The sequence below is a fragment of the Zootoca vivipara genome, chromosome 13 (assembly GCF_963506605.1).
Source record: "Zootoca vivipara chromosome 13, rZooViv1.1, whole genome shotgun sequence".
Lineage (NCBI taxonomy): Eukaryota > Metazoa > Chordata > Lepidosauria > Squamata > Lacertidae > Zootoca > Zootoca vivipara.
The window spans coordinates 41,699,552-41,717,045 of record NC_083288.1 but is presented as its reverse complement, the minus strand read 5'-3'; the positions used below and the strand labels follow the sequence as shown (position 1 = coordinate 41,717,045).

Genomic DNA, 17,494 nt, shown 5'->3' with positions numbered 1-17,494 from the left:
CTCGAGAACAGAAAGGATTTGAAACTCATTAGACTCTTGATGAACCTTCTGCTCTTTCATTTATGGATTAGACTCAGCCGCTTTCAGTCTGTACTGGGAGTTGTCATCCAGGATCCAGCAAGAAAGTGAAGGAGGGACAGCCCCCTTGCTGCTACGATTGCATCCCATGTGCAGAGGGGAAGATTGCAAACCAAGATGGTAGGAGAAATAAATAGATTAAATAGAGCCAGACTCAGTATTTAGGATTGAACGGCGCTGTAAGGAAGGCTGAGTTTAAGTTTCAAATGAGGAGATGGTCTACTGTGTGTGTGATCCTACCTCTTTGTGATCAGATAGTCTAAATATGTTAATCAAATGAGAATGACTATGCATTGAGAGTAGTTGGGTGGTATGTGATTCAAATCAAATCTAGAAGGGACTTTTCATTCCTTCTGACTTACAAAAGCTACATGCAGGCTAGTGTAATGATACGTTACAAAATCAGGTGGAGGGATAGCCCTGGCTGTGCCATTTACAGACCAAATAGCTCTGAACCAATTAAATCCAACAAAACATTCCAGAGGATCAGACAGTATTAAACATGTGTTTTAATTTCAGCAGAGCTCTTTTCTTTGACAACTAGTCAACATTTCGGGAAGCTGACATGCTATGAGCTAAAGGTCATTTCCTTATTTTTTTTCCAGATATGAATGACTGTAATAAATGCCCAGAAAAAGACTATCCAAGCAAGAACCGGGATGCATGTCTACCCAAGGATATCAGCTTCTTGTCTTATGAAGAACCTTTGGGCATCAGTTTAGCCTGCTTCTCTCTTTCCCTTTCCTTGATCACAGCTCTGGTACTTGGTACATTTATAAAACACCACAACACACCCATTGTCATTGCAAACAACCGAAACCTCACCTATGCTCTCCTCATCTCTCTCCTGCTCTGCTTCCTTTGTGCATTGCTCTTCATTGGCCAACCAGAGAAGGTGACCTGCCTCCTGCGACAAACAGCTTTTGGCATCATCTTCTCAACCGCTGTTTCTTGTGTCCTGGCAAAAACCTTCACGGTGGTTTTGGCCTTCATGGCTACAAACCCAGAATCCAGAATAAGGAATTGGGTGGGGAAAGGTCTAGGCCACTCCATTCTCCTTTCCTGCTCCATAGTCCAAGCAGGGATATGTACTGTGTGGCTGGCAACCTCTCCCCCATACCCTGATGTGGACATGCACTCAATGACTAAAGAAATCATACTAGAATGTAATGAAGGGTCCGTGGTCATGTTTTACTGTGTCCTCATCTACATGAGCTTCCTGGCAACTGTAAGTTTTGCTGTGGCTTTCCTTGCTAGGAAGTTACCAGACAGTTTCAATGAAGCCAAGTTCATCACTTTCAGCATGTTGGTCTTCTGCAGTGTTTGGCTGTCCTTTATTCCTTCCTACCTGAGCACCAAGGGAAAATATATGGTAGCTGTGGAGATCTTCTCCATCTTAGCCTCCGGTGTTGGGTTGCTGGTTTGCATCTTCTTCCCAAAATGTTATATAATCCTTCTGAGGCCTGAGCTGAACAACAGGGAACAGCTAATAAGGAAGAAATAATAAAGAAATAATAAACCTGCCCTTTACTGTATTTTGTGCTTTTCTTTGTGTGTACAGTAGAATATTTGCAAAGAGGTTTTCAGCAGCTCCCTTATGTAATTTTTAGTAGACTTAGTGATTGATGATAGTCAGTCATAAATATTGAGTATTGGACTCACTCCAGAGAAAACAGGAGATTAACATCTGATGCTCTGTAAAAAAAAAACATTTTCTGTGTTTGAAGACCAAGAAGCTGTCAACTCCCAGGAATCCTGTCCAAGTTAAGTGACTTTTGAATGGAGGAATCATCCTCTTTCCCCAAAAAGACATAAGAGCCCTGTTGGGCATGGGTTCTGCAAAAGCCTCCCTTTCATAATTATAGGTGGCTATAATTTACAACTGAAAAAGATTTCTATGTTTGCTGGTGGAAATTTACATTCTGAGAGTTAGCTGCTTTCTAGCTTTAAGAAGAAGAGAAGGAAAGTCGGTCATTAACGGGCTGAAGGCAGAACAAAAAGTATGCTCTAATTGTTTGAACCAAGAAATTTTTAAACAAAGGAAATCTGTGTGCTAGGAAATTTTATTTTCCTCTTTTTTATCAATGAAAGTGTTGCCAAGAAATTGAAAGTAACTTTACTACTTCTTATTTCCTCCATGGGAAATAAATGTGTTTAATTTTGTAAGAAATAACTCTGTGAAAATGATTGGGTGGAGATGGGGGAGTAATCCATTTTCATTCACATTTTATGCATCTCAGCACTGAGCTCTTTCAGTTTCTCAACCAAGAATTGCTGCTTGATACTCACACTCAATGGGGTGTTCAACAATATTTTTGCCACCCTAACAGTCTCTGCCTTGAACTCTTGTGTCTCTCTCCTTAAAATCTAACACTGCAACCTAACTATAAGGTCGGAGATATGGGATTGGTCAAACCTGGAAGGAGCTAAAATTGCCCTAAGTAAAATCCTGAGAATAAGCATAGTTCATATTGTCTCTCTCCTTAGGGATGAGCACATTCTTTTCCACAGTTTTCCACAGATTTCAGTTTCACTTTGCAGCCAGCACTTCCACAAAAGGGATGAAGAGTTAAAAGTAATATAAAATGGAAATTGTTAACAATCAGGACACCATTCTCTGTTTATAATCTTTCTTTGTTCTAAACAGTAAAAATGACATTTTGTTTTCTTTTCAGCCTGTTAAAAATGGCCTCTTCTTATGCCAACTATCAGCTCACATTCCAAGTGAAATTTCCACTTAGCAGACTGATCACATCAGTTGTAATTTATCACAGTCTCTAAAGTAATTTAGGAATAGCAGTTTAGCTGACCTAATACTCTTTTAATTAATCTTTGGGACTATTATGTGGCATTTGAGCACAATGGTGGTTCCTCAGTGTACATCACTCACTCCACCTAAAATTGTATGCCCGCAACCAGGGAGAGGAAGCGATTGAGGAAGATTGGAAAGATTTTAAACTGTATTTAAAAAAAAATATGCTAAAGTGATGTATTAGATTAGAAATCAAGCTTTAAACAAACTGTGGAATGAGTGAACATGATATTTCGTAAGATGAAAATGAGTTTTTTATTAGGTGAATAATTTGAAACAGAATTTGCTAAATAGAAATGTATTCATGAACCAATGGGAGGGGAAACTCGAGGAGGTCCCAATATACACTGTGATGTGAGAAAAGATTTATATGTGTTTTTTCTTTTTTCTTTTTGTCTTTTTTGTGTTTTTCATTCTTTTTGTTTCTGTTTTTCTGCTTTGTTTTTGTTTTTATTGTATTGTAGTATTTTACTTGTTGAGAAATTAAATAAAACATTATTTTTTTTAAAAAAATTGTATTGGTCTTCAGTGTATGAAACAGCTTTGTTTTAGAGCACTAGAGGATAATCCCTTTGATCTCACTATTTTAATAAGGAGGATCTCCCCTTTTAGAAGCAATATGTCTGAAAAAACTGAATATGAGATGTAACTGGACTAAATCTCCCTGTATTCATTTTGCCTCAACCCAACAAAACAGTTTCCCAAACCCAAGAGAGCAGCCCATGTAGTTGTTCAACCTTCACTTTCCCCTGATTAAGGGAAGCAGTGGCTCATGTCCCCGGAAGGGACCCTAATTCCCAGATGCTGACTACCCTAATTCCCAGATGCTGAATAACAGTTCAGAAAATATGGGACAAACATATTTTCTTCAGCAATTCCAGAGGGAATCCTTACCATTGGATGAAAAACTATATTCCTGCTTGATGATTAACTGGGCTATAATTTGAGCTGTTTCTTCTCAAAAAACCCTGTGGACTTACAGTGGTTTTGGATAATCCAATATTGTGTTGTCCTGGGGAAATAAACTACCATTTAAACAAGACAATTTTTATCTTGGAGAAGAGAGTGCTATGGTTTCTGCATAGAACAAATAGTGGTCTTTGTATTGAGAATGGTGGTTTTAGTGGTCTTGCTGCTGGAACTGTTTTCTTACAATGTATGTCAGGCTCACATAGCAAAATGCAGGCTCCAAGGTCCACACCGTCCACTTCACATGTATCATCAGCCAGGAGAGTTTCTCATTGGTGGCATTGTTTCCCATGGTGGCTTCATCTCCTCTCCGGCAACATTCACTGAGGAACCTCCACCAGCACTGCCTGATGAGCTTGTGTAAGAACTAAGTCACTCATTTATTACTCCAGAGGAATGATCAAACCTAGAGTTGCAGCCTCAGAATAACGACAAAGGCTGCAAACGTATGCCCATTTACCTAGGGAAAAGCGGGACGTTTGCTGATGTAGAAATCCATAGGAATCTCTTGTGAAATAAGAGAATATTGTAGAAGCTCTGATTTCTCGATAGGGAAATAAATGTAAATGTATATAGATTTGTATGTCTGAGATAGCCCTTTTGAACAGCCATTTTTGATAGACATTTTCTGAACAGGAGTGTAAGTGAGAATCAATTAAAAAAAAACCCTGTTCTGAACCAAAGTGCCCTTATAATGTCATTTTCTGATCTAATCTAAGGTTTGTTTCAAAATGATAGTATACATTATGAAGTATAGAAATCTGTGAATTACAACCACTATCACTGCCTCATGAATAAGGAAGGTGTCATTAGAGGGAAAAAGCTGAGAAACAATGTAAATGTCAGGGAAAGACCTAGATGTTTCAGGGAAAGACCTCATGGGTTCCAATGTTCCTATGAGCAACACAATAGCAACACAACCCCTGGTCTAGATATCATTGGCCTTTACAGATTGGAGATCTGGGGCAAAACTAACAAAATGAATTTCAGTTGGGACAAATGGCAGGTTCTGCACTTAGGCAGGAAATATCAGATGCACTAAACTAAGATAGGGAAAATCTGGCATGCCAGTAGCACATGTGAAAAGGATGAAGGAGTCTGCATCAACAGAAGTATAGTGCCCCAATCAAAAGAATTAATGGAGCAGTGCTATTCTGCCATGCTCAGACCACACCTGGTGCCTTGTGTTCAGTGGTGTTCAGCACTATTTAAGAAAGATATTGACAAGCTTCAACAGGTGCTGAGGAAGGTGAAACATATGATCAAGTGTCTGGAAACCAAACCTTGTGAGGAAAAGTTGGGAGTGGGTGGATATTTTTAGCTATGAAAATAGAAGGCTGAGGGGAAGTCGGATTGCTATTCTCAAGTATCTCAAGGGCTGTCACCAGGAAAATGGAGCAAGCTTGTTTTCTAAACATCTGGAAGAACTTGCTGATTATAATAACTGTTCAGCAACGGAATCGAGAGGTAGTTAACTCCACTGTGTTGATATGTAAAAGGATATATCAGTTCCTTCTGATACTGTTTGCAACTCTCATTCTAGGGTGGTGCCAAAGCTTTACCAGCATATCATGGCCTTGGCATTTGCAGTGAAGGAGATCAACAAAGACCCTCACATCTTACCCAATATCACCTTGGGCTTTCACTTATATGACAGCTATATGAATGCAAGGAGTACATATCTTGCCACACTGATGCTTTTATCCATGGTGAAGAAATTTGTACCTAATTATATATGTGATGTTGAAAATGATCTGGCTGGGGTCATTGGGGGACTGGATTCTGAAATCTCCTTTTATGTGGCTACTGTTTTGGATATCTATAAGATTCCGCAGGTAGGACACCTATGTACAATACCTCTATTAGCTTGCATTGAGAAAGAGGCTGAATTCAAAGCACCAGTTCAGGGTGCGGATGAAATTGGGAGCAGAATCAGGTCCTTGTAAAAAAAAAAAAAGAATAAAAATAAAATAACCTGAACAAAGGAAAAGAAAGACTGCAATACTTGAAGAAAATATGTCACACACACCTCAAGGACACTGATATCCCAAAGGCCACTGAATGTTTAGGGGGAAAGGACTTTCAAATTAAACACACTCTGGAGGTATGAGAAAATGCAGATACTGTCCAATTCTGCAGGAGAACAGTAATAGTACTGTACAGCTGGTTTGAATGTGAAATAAATGTTCATAAGTGAAGTCTGAGAAGCATTGGGGGGGGGGGAGAGGCAGAAATGGAAGTTGTGGCAGTTGGGGTATGTGCATCGTGAAGACAAAAGAAGCTTCACAGAAGAAATGTATATGAGACCCATGTTGCAATTTTGACAGGGCTACAGTAAATATTGTCTCATGTAGGGGTAGACAATCCTCTATTTAGGGCATGGTGTGTCCCGCCAATCAGTTTTATCCATCATACAAGACACTGCAACTGTGCATAGGTTTTTGGTTTGGTTTGTTTTAAAAAATAGGAACAATGCCACCCCACCCTCACCCCCATCAACAGAACAAATATTTCACAAGCAGAAATGGGAGATGACCCCAATTTTCAGCCCATCTGCATGTGTGTCTTTACTATAAATGAGAGAGGGCCTGCAACCCCTGGTGAGTGGCAAAGGGCATATCTGACGAACAGGATTCATCACATGATGTATATGAATAGTTTGAAAAAACTCTGCAAATATTACTTGGTCTCTTCTCTTTCTCCATTCCTGCTTTAGCTCATTTATGGCTCTGCTCCAGTGATGAATAACAAAACCCCAGGGCTTCCCTTCTATCAGATGGCAGCCCCAGAAGCCCTTCAGTATAAGGGAATTCTCTCTTTGCTTCTGCATTTCAGGTGGACGTGGATTGGAGTCATTGCAACAGACAATGAAAATGGAGAAAGATTTGTGCAAACCATTTTCCCAATGTTTACCAAGAGTGGTGTCTGCTTTGCATTCATAGAAAGAATCCCCGATTTTAGTTTTATTTCTGAAATTACTGGAATGATACGACAGGGTGCAACAATAAGCCAGAAAATGTTTATTAGCAAAGCTAATGTAGTGGTTGCCTCTGGAGAATCCTATTCCATGGGAACTTTTAGATGGCTTCCTTACCTATCAGAATATGATGACATGATAAATAATGCAAAAAGTAAAGTATGGATAATAACAGCCCAGGTTGAGTTCGCCTCATTTGTCTTTCAAAGGAATTGGGATTCAGGAATATTCAGTGGTTCTATATCCTTTGAAATTCACTTCAGAAACCCACCAGGATTTCATCAGTATGTTGTGCACAGAAACCCTGCCACCACAGATAGGGACAGTTTTATCAGGGACTTCTGGCAACAAGCCTTTGGATGTGTACTCCCTGATAGCACTGCAAACAATGGAGAGGGGAATATTTGCACCGGAGAAGAGAAGCTGGAGAACCTTCCTGGATCACTTTTTGAAATGAGCATGACAGGCCACAGTTACAGCATCCACAGTGCTGTCTATGCCGTGGCCCATGCTTTACATGCCATGTCCACATCCAGACTCAGACACAGAGAAATTGCATATGGAGGGAGAGGGAAGAATCCAAATCAACAGTTTTGGCAGGTAAAGACTGAACATCCTCAACTGACAAAGCCCTGTTACTTTCTGACACTGTATGGGTTCCCAAAATGCTTTCAGCTTGCTCTTTCTTCTCAGAGTTCAAACATTTGCATTAGTGTATGAGGAAGAAGAGCCCAGAACTGAATTCATAACTTTGCAGGCAGAATAGCAGGTGGCATGGATATGATGAGATCCTAGATGATTCCCCACATATTGTGCTGCAGGAGACCCTATAGGAAAGGGGAATGATGGCTGAGTCCTTCTCTGAGCAGCCATTGCCCTGTATTTGAGGAGAAAACATTTTTATGAGGGAAGCTTTGCAGCCCTCTGAGATGCCACTGCATTCTCAGATAGGAAGCAGTGGAATGGTTGAGAGAGATGTTCGGCATTCCCTCTATCCCATATTAACCAAATCCTTCCTTAGAGCAGTTGGTCACACACCACTGCCGTGTCTTCTGAGATATTCAGGAGGGTGGGAAGAGAGAGAGAGAGAGAGAGAGAGAGAAGGAGAGAGACCTCAATACATATACATATTTATGGGCTAAATGAAGGGTTCTAGAAAGGCTGTGAGAGAGGCATGTGTGTGAAAGAAAACTTATTGGCTCTCTCCATTCTTGGACCTGAATCCAGTGACAGTTGACTGAATCATCCTCCACCACTTGCTGTAGGTTCTGCCCACAGGGGGAAATGCTCCACCCTGCATTAGACTGCAGTCTTTTCCAAATCCCTGCCTTTTCTGTTTTCATTCTAGCTCCATCACTTTCTGAGAAATATCTCATTTAACAATACGGCAGGAGATGTGGTCTTCATCAACCAGAATGGGGAGGCAGAATCTAGTTTGGACATTGTCAATTGGATCATATTCGCCAACCAAAGTTTGCACAGAGTGAGAGCTGGCTGGATAGATCCACAAGCTCCTGCAGACCAAGCATTCATCCTTGAGGAAGATGCCATCACATGGCACAGTTGGTTTAACCAGGTAGGGTTGAATTGTTTGCTAATTCCAAAGAGATTCAGTATTGAATAAGCAATCATTATCCACCTGCAGGTCTACTCACTGTCTTTTGAGCCGTAAATTGATGAGTGGTGTATGACCAAAGCATCCAGATACTAGATTATGAACCAAAATCTTACTGCTAGAAGCCACACTTGGATTGAAGGCAAATATTTTATTAAAGAGGTTACAAAACAGAAGAATACAATGTAAATATGCCTTAGGGGGATCCTAATTCAGACAAAAATAACAACAGCTAGGTTGTCTCAGCCTAATCCCAACCATTCACAGACCACACTACAAGCTGAATTCATACAAATGTGGTTATTGCACCACAGAATCCTTCATCTGAATGTGGGTCATTGTTGTTGTTGTTTAGTCATTTAGTCGTGTCCGACTCCTCGTGACACCATGGAGCATAGCACGCTTGGCACTCCTGTCTTCCACTGCCTCTCACAGCTTGATCTCGTCCTCTGTCGTCCCCTTCTCCTTATGCCCTCCATCTTTCCCAACATCAGGGTCGTTTCCAGGGAGTCTTCTCTTCTCATGAAGTGGCCAAAGTCCTGGAGCCTCAGCTTCAGGATCTGTCCCTGCAGTGAGCACTCAGGTCTGATTTCCTTAAGAATGGATAGGTTTGATCTTCTAGCAGTCCATGGGACTCTCAAGAGTCTCCTCCAGCACCATAATTCAAAAGCATAAATTCTTCAGCCATCAGCCTTCTTTATGGTCCAGCTCTCACTTCCATACATCTCTACTGGGGAAACCATAGCTTTAACTATACGGACCTTTGTCGGCAAGGTGATGTCTCTGCTTTTTAAGATGCTGTCTAGGTCTGTCATCACTTTTCTCCCAAGAAGCAGGCATCTTTTAATTTCGTGACTACTGTCACCATCTGCAGTGATCATGGAGCCCAAGAAAGTAAAATATCTCACTGCTTCCATTTCTTCCCTGTCTATTTGCCAGGAGGTGATGGGACCAGTGGCCATGATCTTGGTTTTTTTGATGTTGAGCTTCAGACCATATTTTGCGCTCTCCTCTTTCACCCTCATTAAAAGGTTCTTTAATTCCCATTCACTTTCTGCCATCAAGGTTGTGTCATCTGCATATCTGAGGTTGTTGATATTTCTTCTGGCAATCTTAATTCCGCCTTGGGATTCATCTACTCCAGCCTTTCGCATGATGAATTCTGCATATAAGTTAAATAAGCAGGGAGACAATGTACAACCTTGTCCTTTCCCAATTTTGAACCAATCAGTTGTTCCATATCCAGTTCTAACTGTAGCTTCTTGTCCCACATAGAGATTTCTCAGGAGACAGATGAGGTGATCAGGCACTCCCATTTCTTTAAGAACTTGCCATAGTTTGCTGTGGTCAACACAGTCAAAGGCTTTTGCATATTCAATGAAGCAGAAGTAGACGTTTTTCTGGAACTCTCTAGCTTTCTCCATAATCCAGTGCATGTTTGCTATTTGGTCTCTGGTTCCTCTGCCCCTTCGAAATCCAGCTTGCACTTCTGGGAGTTCTTGGTCCACATACTGCCTAAGCTTGCCTTGTAGAATTTTAAGCATAACCTTGCTAGCATGTGAAATGAGCGCAATTGTGCGGTAGTTGGAACATTCTTTGGCACTGCCCTTCTTTGGAATTGGGATGTAGACTGATCTTCTCCAATCCTCTAGCCATTGCTGAGTTTTCTAAACTTGCTGGCATATTGGGTTCAGCTGGAATATCATCACTTCCACTGGCCTTGTTATTAGCAGTGCTTTCTAAGGCCCATTTGACTTCACTCTCCAAGATGTCTGGCTCAAGGTCAGCAACCACACTACCTGGGGTGTATGAGACCTCCATATCTTTCTGGTATAATTCCTCTGTGTATTATTGCCACCTCTTCTTGATGTCTTCTGCTTCTGTTAGGTCGATAGCTGCCAAGTTTTCCCTTTTCTCGCGAGGAAGCCTATTCAGCATAAGGGAAAATCCCTGTAAAAAAGGGATAACTTGGCAGCTATGGTTAGGTCCTTACCACTTTTGTCCTTTATTATGGTAATCTTTGTATGAAATGTTCCTTTCATATCTCCAATTTTCTTGAACAGATCTCCGTTTTCCCCCATTCTATTGTTTTCCTCTATTTCTTTGCATTGCTCATTTAAGAAGGCCCTCTTGTCTCTCCTTGCTATTTTTTGGAAATCTGCATTCAGTTTCCTGTATCTTTCCCCATCTCCCTTGCATTTTGCTTGCCTCCTCTCCCCCGCTATTTGTAAGGCCTCGTTGGACAGCCATTTTGCTTTCTTGCATTTCCTTTTCCTTGGGATGGTTTTCGTAGCTGCCTCCTGTATAATGTTACAGGCCTCCATCCATAGTTCTTCAGGCACTCTGTCCACCAAGTCTAAATCCTTAAACCTGTTCCTTACTTCCACTGTGCATTCATAAGGGATTTGATTCAGATTGTATCTTACTGGCCCAGTGGTTTTTCCTACTTTCTTCAGTTTAAGCTGGAATTTTGCTATAAGAAGCTGATGATCTGAGTTACATTCAGCTCCAGGTCTTGTTTTTGCTGACTGTATAGAGCGTCTCCATCTTTGGCTGCAGAGAATATACTCAATCTGATTTCGATGCTGCCCATTTGGTGATATCCATGTGTAGAGTCGTCTCTTGTGTTGTTGGAAAAGAGTGTTTGTGATGACCAGCTTGTTCTCTTGACAGAACTCTATTAGCCTTTGCCCTGCTTCATTTTGAACTCCAAGGCCAAACTTGCCAGTTGTTCCTTTTATCTCTTGATTCCCTACTTTAGCATTCCAATCCCCTGTAATGAGAAGAACATCCTTCTTTGGTGTCATTTCTAGAAGGTGTTGTAAGTCTTCATAGAATTGGTCAATTTCAGTTTCTTCAGCACCGGTAGTTGGTGCATAAACTTGGATTACTGTGATGTTAAAAGGTCTGCCTTGGATTCGTATCGAGATCATTCTGTCATTTTTGAGATTGCATCCCATTACAGCTTTCGCCACTCTTTTGTTGACTATGAGGGCCACTCCATTTCTTCTACGGGATTCTTGCCCACAGTAGTAGATATGATAGTCACCCGAACTGAATTTGCCCATTCCCTTCCATTTTAGTTCACTGATGCGCAAGAAGTCGATATTTATTCTTGTCATCTCATTTTTGACAAGAAACAGCTTACCTTCATCCATGGTTCTTACATTCCAGGTTCCTATGCAATATTTTTCTTTACAACATCAGACTTTCCTTTTGCTTCCAGGCATATCTGCAACTGAGCGACCTTTCGGCTTTGGCCCAGCCGCTTCATCAGCTCTGAATCTACTTGTACTTGTCCTCCGCTCTTCCTCAGTAGCATTTTGGCCGCCTTCCGAACTGAGGGGCTCATCTTCCAGCGTCATAAATTTTATATGCCTGTTGTCTTTGTCCATGGATTTCTTTAGACTTATTAAATACTGATTCCTGACATAGTGAAAGATGATGTTTGAATTGAATAGCCTCAGAGTTTTGTATTTCTTGCTAGAAAGGTGGGGAATTATAATACAAGAGGAAGAAATTATAATACCAGGGGAAGAAATCGAGGACAGCAGCAGATGCAGGAGACCACATATCTTCTAAGGGTGCCAGTGGAAGAGATGGAAACAGGAGAAGTGGTGAAGATTGAGAGAGTGAAGGGGGGGCAGAAGAAGAAAGGTGTGAAGAGCAAGAGACAGAGCATTAGGAATGGATGCATCAAACTTTAAAGGAGTGATCTGATAATATGTTTTCAGAGGTATATTTTGTTCTTAACATGCTGAGAATTGTTTTGCAGCATTCCAAGGAGTGTCATAGGTCTTGGATAGCTTCACTCCAATTCACGTATTTGTCCAGAATATTTTTGTATTACAAATCACAAAGATTGCATTCCTCAAACAACAACAACAACAACAACAACAACAACAACACACCCCAATCTGGGTAGGTTTTCCCAGCCACTCTGGATGTCTTATTCGGAACTTTTCCCCAGGCAGCATCTGATGGGTCCAAGAATAGGTGTAGCCACTGGCACCAAAATCAGTTCTAGAGCTGTCTACCTAGTGGACAACATACTCAAAAGTATCAATTATAACAAAATTAACAGGGAAACTAGAGTAACTTCAAAGTGTACCTAAATGGACAGAGCAATCTTTGCAGAACAGATGGGGCACTGCACATCCCAGAGCAATATCAAGGGAATATCACATAACTTCAAATATTACTGCTACTAATCATAGCTGCCAAGTCTCCCATTTTTCGCAGGTGCTCATCCAGATTTTTCAACGGGAGACTTGGCAGCTATGCTACTAAAGCCCATTACGCTCCATAGAGGGTAATGGGGGTTGCGGAAGAGCTTAAAGAAATCCGGGAGGGAGTGGGCTGAAGTATAGGCTGAGTCATGAGGGCATGTAACAGCATTTTGATTGACAGGCTGACCCCTACTTAAGCCCAAATTACTTTCGTTTTCAACTCACTCTCGGCAAGACTTCGAATCTCCCACCCGTCCGCCGCCGTTTCTATAGGCTTTAGCTGACATTGCTTTGCCTTTTCAGGGGCCACCTGTATTCAGGGGCCCAGTAGGAATTTTGCCACTTGGCTGATTGGCTGTTGCAATTTTGCTTTTGCCTACTGCTTAGCAAATTGTCACAACTTGTTAGGTTTTGGTTAATAAATTGGTTATAGGAGGGGGCATGGCATTAAATTGCCTACCCCCCTATCTTGCTCCTCATAGAAGTATTCCGTTAAAGGAATCCTGGGGCTCAGGGAATCTAGTCCATTCATCCTGCCATAGGCAAGGATGGTGCAGCCATTACAGAGCTGAGCCTTGGGGAACATTCCTGGGTCGAGAGGAGAGTGTCTGTGAACAGTACCTCCACTCCCTTGGGGTGTTTACTTGACTTACCTACGCATAGGTAAGTCGGAGCTGGTCCTGACCCAAAAGGAGGTCAGATGGAAATGGTCCTGCCCAACCCGGGCAGATGGAATGGTCCTGACCCAACATGGTCAGATGGAAATGGTCCTGTCCCTTAGAGTGGACAGATGGATTAACCAAAACCTAAGCCAACACTCAGAATTAAATTGTATTATAAATAAAGCAGTGGCCAAAATAATGCCAAAAATCCAAACCTAAAATATCGTGTGAGTTGTGAGTTATTTAGGGGGGATTTCTGGGAGCTTCGTCATGCAATACAAAGAGAAGCAATTGCTCTCTGTATAGCCATTACATATTACTGGAGTGCTGTGTCAGATTAGTAACAGAGAAAGGCCCGAAAATAGAAAGGATTCCATACTCATTAGACTCTTGATGAACCTTCTCTTCTTCCATTTATGGATAAGACTCAGCCTCTTTCGGTCTGTACTGAGAGTTGTCTTCCAGGATCCAGCAAGAAAGTGAAGGAGGGACAGCCGCCTTGCTGCTACGATTGCATCCCATGTGCAGAGGGGAAGATTGCAAACCAGGATGGTAGGAGAAATAAATAGATTAAATAGATCCAGACATAGGACTTAGATTAAATAGAACATTAAACATTTCAGTAAGCTGACATGATTGAGCTAAAGGTCATTTCCTTATTATTATTTTCCCCAGATATGAATGACTGTAATAAATGCCCAGACAAAGACTATTCAAGCAAGAACCGGGATGCATGTCTACCCAAGGATATCAGCTTCTTGTCTTATGAAGAACCTTTGGGCATCAGTTTAGCCTGCTTCTCTCTTTCCCTTTCCTTGATCACAGCTCTGGTACTTGGTACATTTATAAAACACCACGACACACCCATTGTCATTGCAAACAACCGGAACCTCACCTACGCTCTCCTCATCTCTCTCCTGCTCTGCTTCCTGTGTGCATTGCTCTTCATTGGCCGACCAGAGAAAGTGACCTGCCTCCTCCGACAAACAGCTTTTGGCATCATCTTCTCAACCGCTGTTTCTTGTGTCCTGGCAAAAACTTTAACTGTGGTTTTGGCCTTCATGGCTACAAAACCAGAGTCCAGGATGAGGAAATGGGTGGGGAAAGGACTAGGCCACTCCATTCTCCTTTCCTGCTCCATAGTCCAAGCAGGGATATGTATTGTGTGGTTGGCAACCTCTCCCCCATACCCTGATGTGGACATGCACTCAGTGACAGAAGAAATCATACTACAATGTAATGAGGGGTCTGTGGCCATGTTTTACTGTGTCCTCATCTACATGAGCTTCCTGGCAACTGTAAGTTTTGCTGTGGCTTTCCTTGCTAGGAAGTTACCAGACAGTTTCAACGAAGCCAAGTTCATCACTTTCAGCATGTTGGTCTTCTGCAGTGTTTGGCTGTCCTTTATTCCTTCCTACCTGAGCACCAAGGGAAAATATATGGTAGCTGTGGAGATCTTCTCCATCTTAGCCTCCGGTGGTGGGCTGCTGGTTTGCATCTTCTTCCCAAAATGTTATATAATCCTTCTGAGGCCTGAGCTGAACAACAGGGAACAGCTAATAAGGAAGAAATAATAAAGAAATAATAAACCTGCCCTTTACTGTATTTTGTGCTTTTCTTTGTGTGTACAGTAGAATATTTGCAAAGAGGTTTTCAGCAGCTGCCTTATGTAGACATAGTGATTGATGATAGTCAGTCATAAATATTGAGTATTGGACTCACTCCGGAGAAAACAGGGGATTAACATCTGATGCTCTGTAAAATAAACATTTTCTGTGTTTGAAGACCAAGAAGCTGTCAACTCCCAGGAATCCTGTCCAAGTTAAGTGACTTATGAATGGAGGAATCATCCTCTTTCCCCAAAAAGACATAAGAGCCCTGTTGGGCATGGGTTCTGCAAAAGCCTCCCTTTCATAATTATAGGTGGCTATAATTTACAACTGAAAAAGATTTCTATGTTTGCTGGTGGAAATCTACATTCTGAGAGTTAGCTGCTTTCTAGCATTAGGAAGAAGAGAAGGAAAGTCGGTCATTAACGGGCTGAAGGCAGAACAAAATATATGCTCTAATTGTTTGAACCAAGAAAGTTTTAAACAAAGGAAATCTGTGTGCTAGGAAATTTTATTTTCTTCCTTTTTTTGTCAATGAAAGTGTTGCCAAGAAATTGAAAGTAACTTTACTACTTCTTATTTCCTCCATGGAAAATAAATGTGTTCAATTTTGTAAGAGATAACTCTGTGAAAATGATCAGGTGGAGATGGGGGAGTAATCCATTTTTATTTACATTTTATGCATCTCAGCACTGAACTCTTTCAGTTGCTCAACCAAGAATTGCTGCTTGATACTAACACTCAATGGGGTATTCAAAAATATTTTTGCCACCCTAACAGTCTCTGCCTTGAACACTTGTGTCTCTCTCCTTAAAAGCCCTTTGATCTCACTATTTTAATAAGGAGGATCTCCCCTTTTAGAAGCAATATGTCTGAAAAAACATATTGGAAAAGACCCTGGAAAAGACCCTGATGTTGGGAAAGATGGAGGGCACAAGGAGAAGGGGACGACAGAGGATGAGATGGTTGGACAGTGTTCTCGAAGCTACGAACATGAGTTTGACCAAACTGCAGGAGGCAGTAGAAGAATGGAGTGCCTGGTGTGCTATGGTCCATGGGGTCACGAAGAGTCGGACAGGACTAAACAACAACAACAAACATGTCTGCAAAAACTGAATATGAGATGTAACTGAACTAAATCTCCCTGTATTCATTTTGCCTCAACCCAACAAAACAGTTTCCCAAACCCAAGAGAGCAGCCCATGTAACTGTTCAACCTTCACTTTCCCCTGATTAAGGGAAGCAGTGGCTCATGTCCCTGGAAGGGACCCTAATTCCCAGATGCTGACTACGTATTTTGGAAACCCAATTGGTGACAAGGTCTTCTATAATGAGCTTCTAACTTCCAACTTCAACAATACACCACTTGTCCCTTATTATCTTATGAAAGGGTAATAAAAATAACAGTTCTGAAAATATGTGACAAACATATTTTCTTCAGCAATTCCAGAGGGCATCCTTACCGCTGGATGAAAAACTATATTCCTGCTTGATGATTAACTGGGCTATAATTTGAGCTGTTTCTTCTCAAAAAAAAACCTGTGGACTTACGGTGGTTTTGGATAATCCAAGATTGCGGCATCTTGGGGAAATAAACTACCATTTAAACAAGACAATTTTTATCTTGGAGAAGAGAGTTCTATGGTTTCTGCATAGAACAAATAGTGGCCTTTGTATTGAGAATGGTGGTATTAGTGGTCTTGCTGCTGGAACTTTTCTCTTACAAAGTATGTCAGGCTCACATAGAGAAACTCAGGCTCCATGGTCCACACCGTCCACTTCACATGTATCATCAGCCAGGAGAGTTTCTCATTGGTGGCATTGTTTCCCATGGTGGCTTCATCTCCTCTCCAGCAACATTCACTGAGGAACCTCCACCAGCACTGCCTGAAGAGCTTGTGTAAGAACTAAGTCACTCATTTATTACTCCAGAGGAATGATCAAACCTAGAGTTGCAGCCTCAGAATAATGACAAAGGCTGCAAACGTATGCCCATTTACCTAGGGAAAAGCGGGATATTTGCTGATGTAAAAATCCATTGGAATCTCTTGTGAATCAAGAGAATATTGTAGAAGCTCTAATTTCTCGAAAGAGAAATGAATATAAATGTATATATATTTGTATGTCTGAGATAGCCCTTTTGAACAGCCGTTTTTGATACACGTTATCTGAACAGGAGTGTAAGTGAGAATCAATTAAAAAAAATAAAACCCTGTTCTGAACCAAAGTGCCCTATAATGTCATTTTCTGATCTTAATCTAAGGTTTGTTTCAAAATGATGGTACAGTATACATTATGAAGTATAGAAATCTGTGAATTACAACCACTATCACTGCCTCATGAATAAGGAAGGTGTCATTAGAGGAGAGAGCTGAGAAGCAATGTAAATGTCAGGGAAAGGCCTAGATGTTTCAGGGAAAGACCTCATGGGTTCCAATGTTCCTATGAGCAACACAATAGCAACACAACCCCTGGTCTAGATACCATTGGCCTTTACAGATGGGAGATCTGGGGCAAAACTAACAAAATGAATTTCAGCTGG

At 41.3% G+C, this 17,494-nt stretch overlaps 2 protein-coding genes across 2 annotated transcripts; both read left to right on the top strand.

Annotated features, from left to right (window-relative positions):
* The first annotated feature begins 80 nt into the window (after positions 1–80).
* LOC132593142 (vomeronasal type-2 receptor 26-like) lies at positions 81–1,582 on the top strand. Its single transcript, XM_060282239.1, has 2 exons — positions 81–198; positions 684–1,582. Exon 2 carries the CDS (start codon positions 686–688, stop codon positions 1,580–1,582), a length of 897 nt encoding a protein of 298 aa, XP_060138222.1. The 5' UTR covers positions 81–198; positions 684–685.
* A 12,203-nt stretch (positions 1,583–13,785) lies between these two features.
* On the top strand, positions 13,786–14,916 carry LOC132593141 (vomeronasal type-2 receptor 26-like). Its single transcript, XM_060282238.1, has 2 exons — positions 13,786–13,894; positions 14,018–14,916. The coding sequence occupies exon 2, from the start codon at positions 14,020–14,022 to the stop codon at positions 14,914–14,916; it is 897 nt and encodes a 298-aa protein (XP_060138221.1). The 5' UTR covers positions 13,786–13,894; positions 14,018–14,019.
* The last annotated feature ends 2,578 nt before the right edge of the window (positions 14,917–17,494 follow it).

What these genes read in the sequence shown, in the direction of transcription:
- LOC132593142 (XM_060282239.1), top strand. Translation starts at nt 686, where the DNA reads ATGAATGACTGTAATAAATGCCCAGAAAAAGACTATCCAAGCAAGAAC.
- LOC132593141 (XM_060282238.1), top strand. Translation starts at nt 14,020, where the DNA reads ATGAATGACTGTAATAAATGCCCAGACAAAGACTATTCAAGCAAGAAC.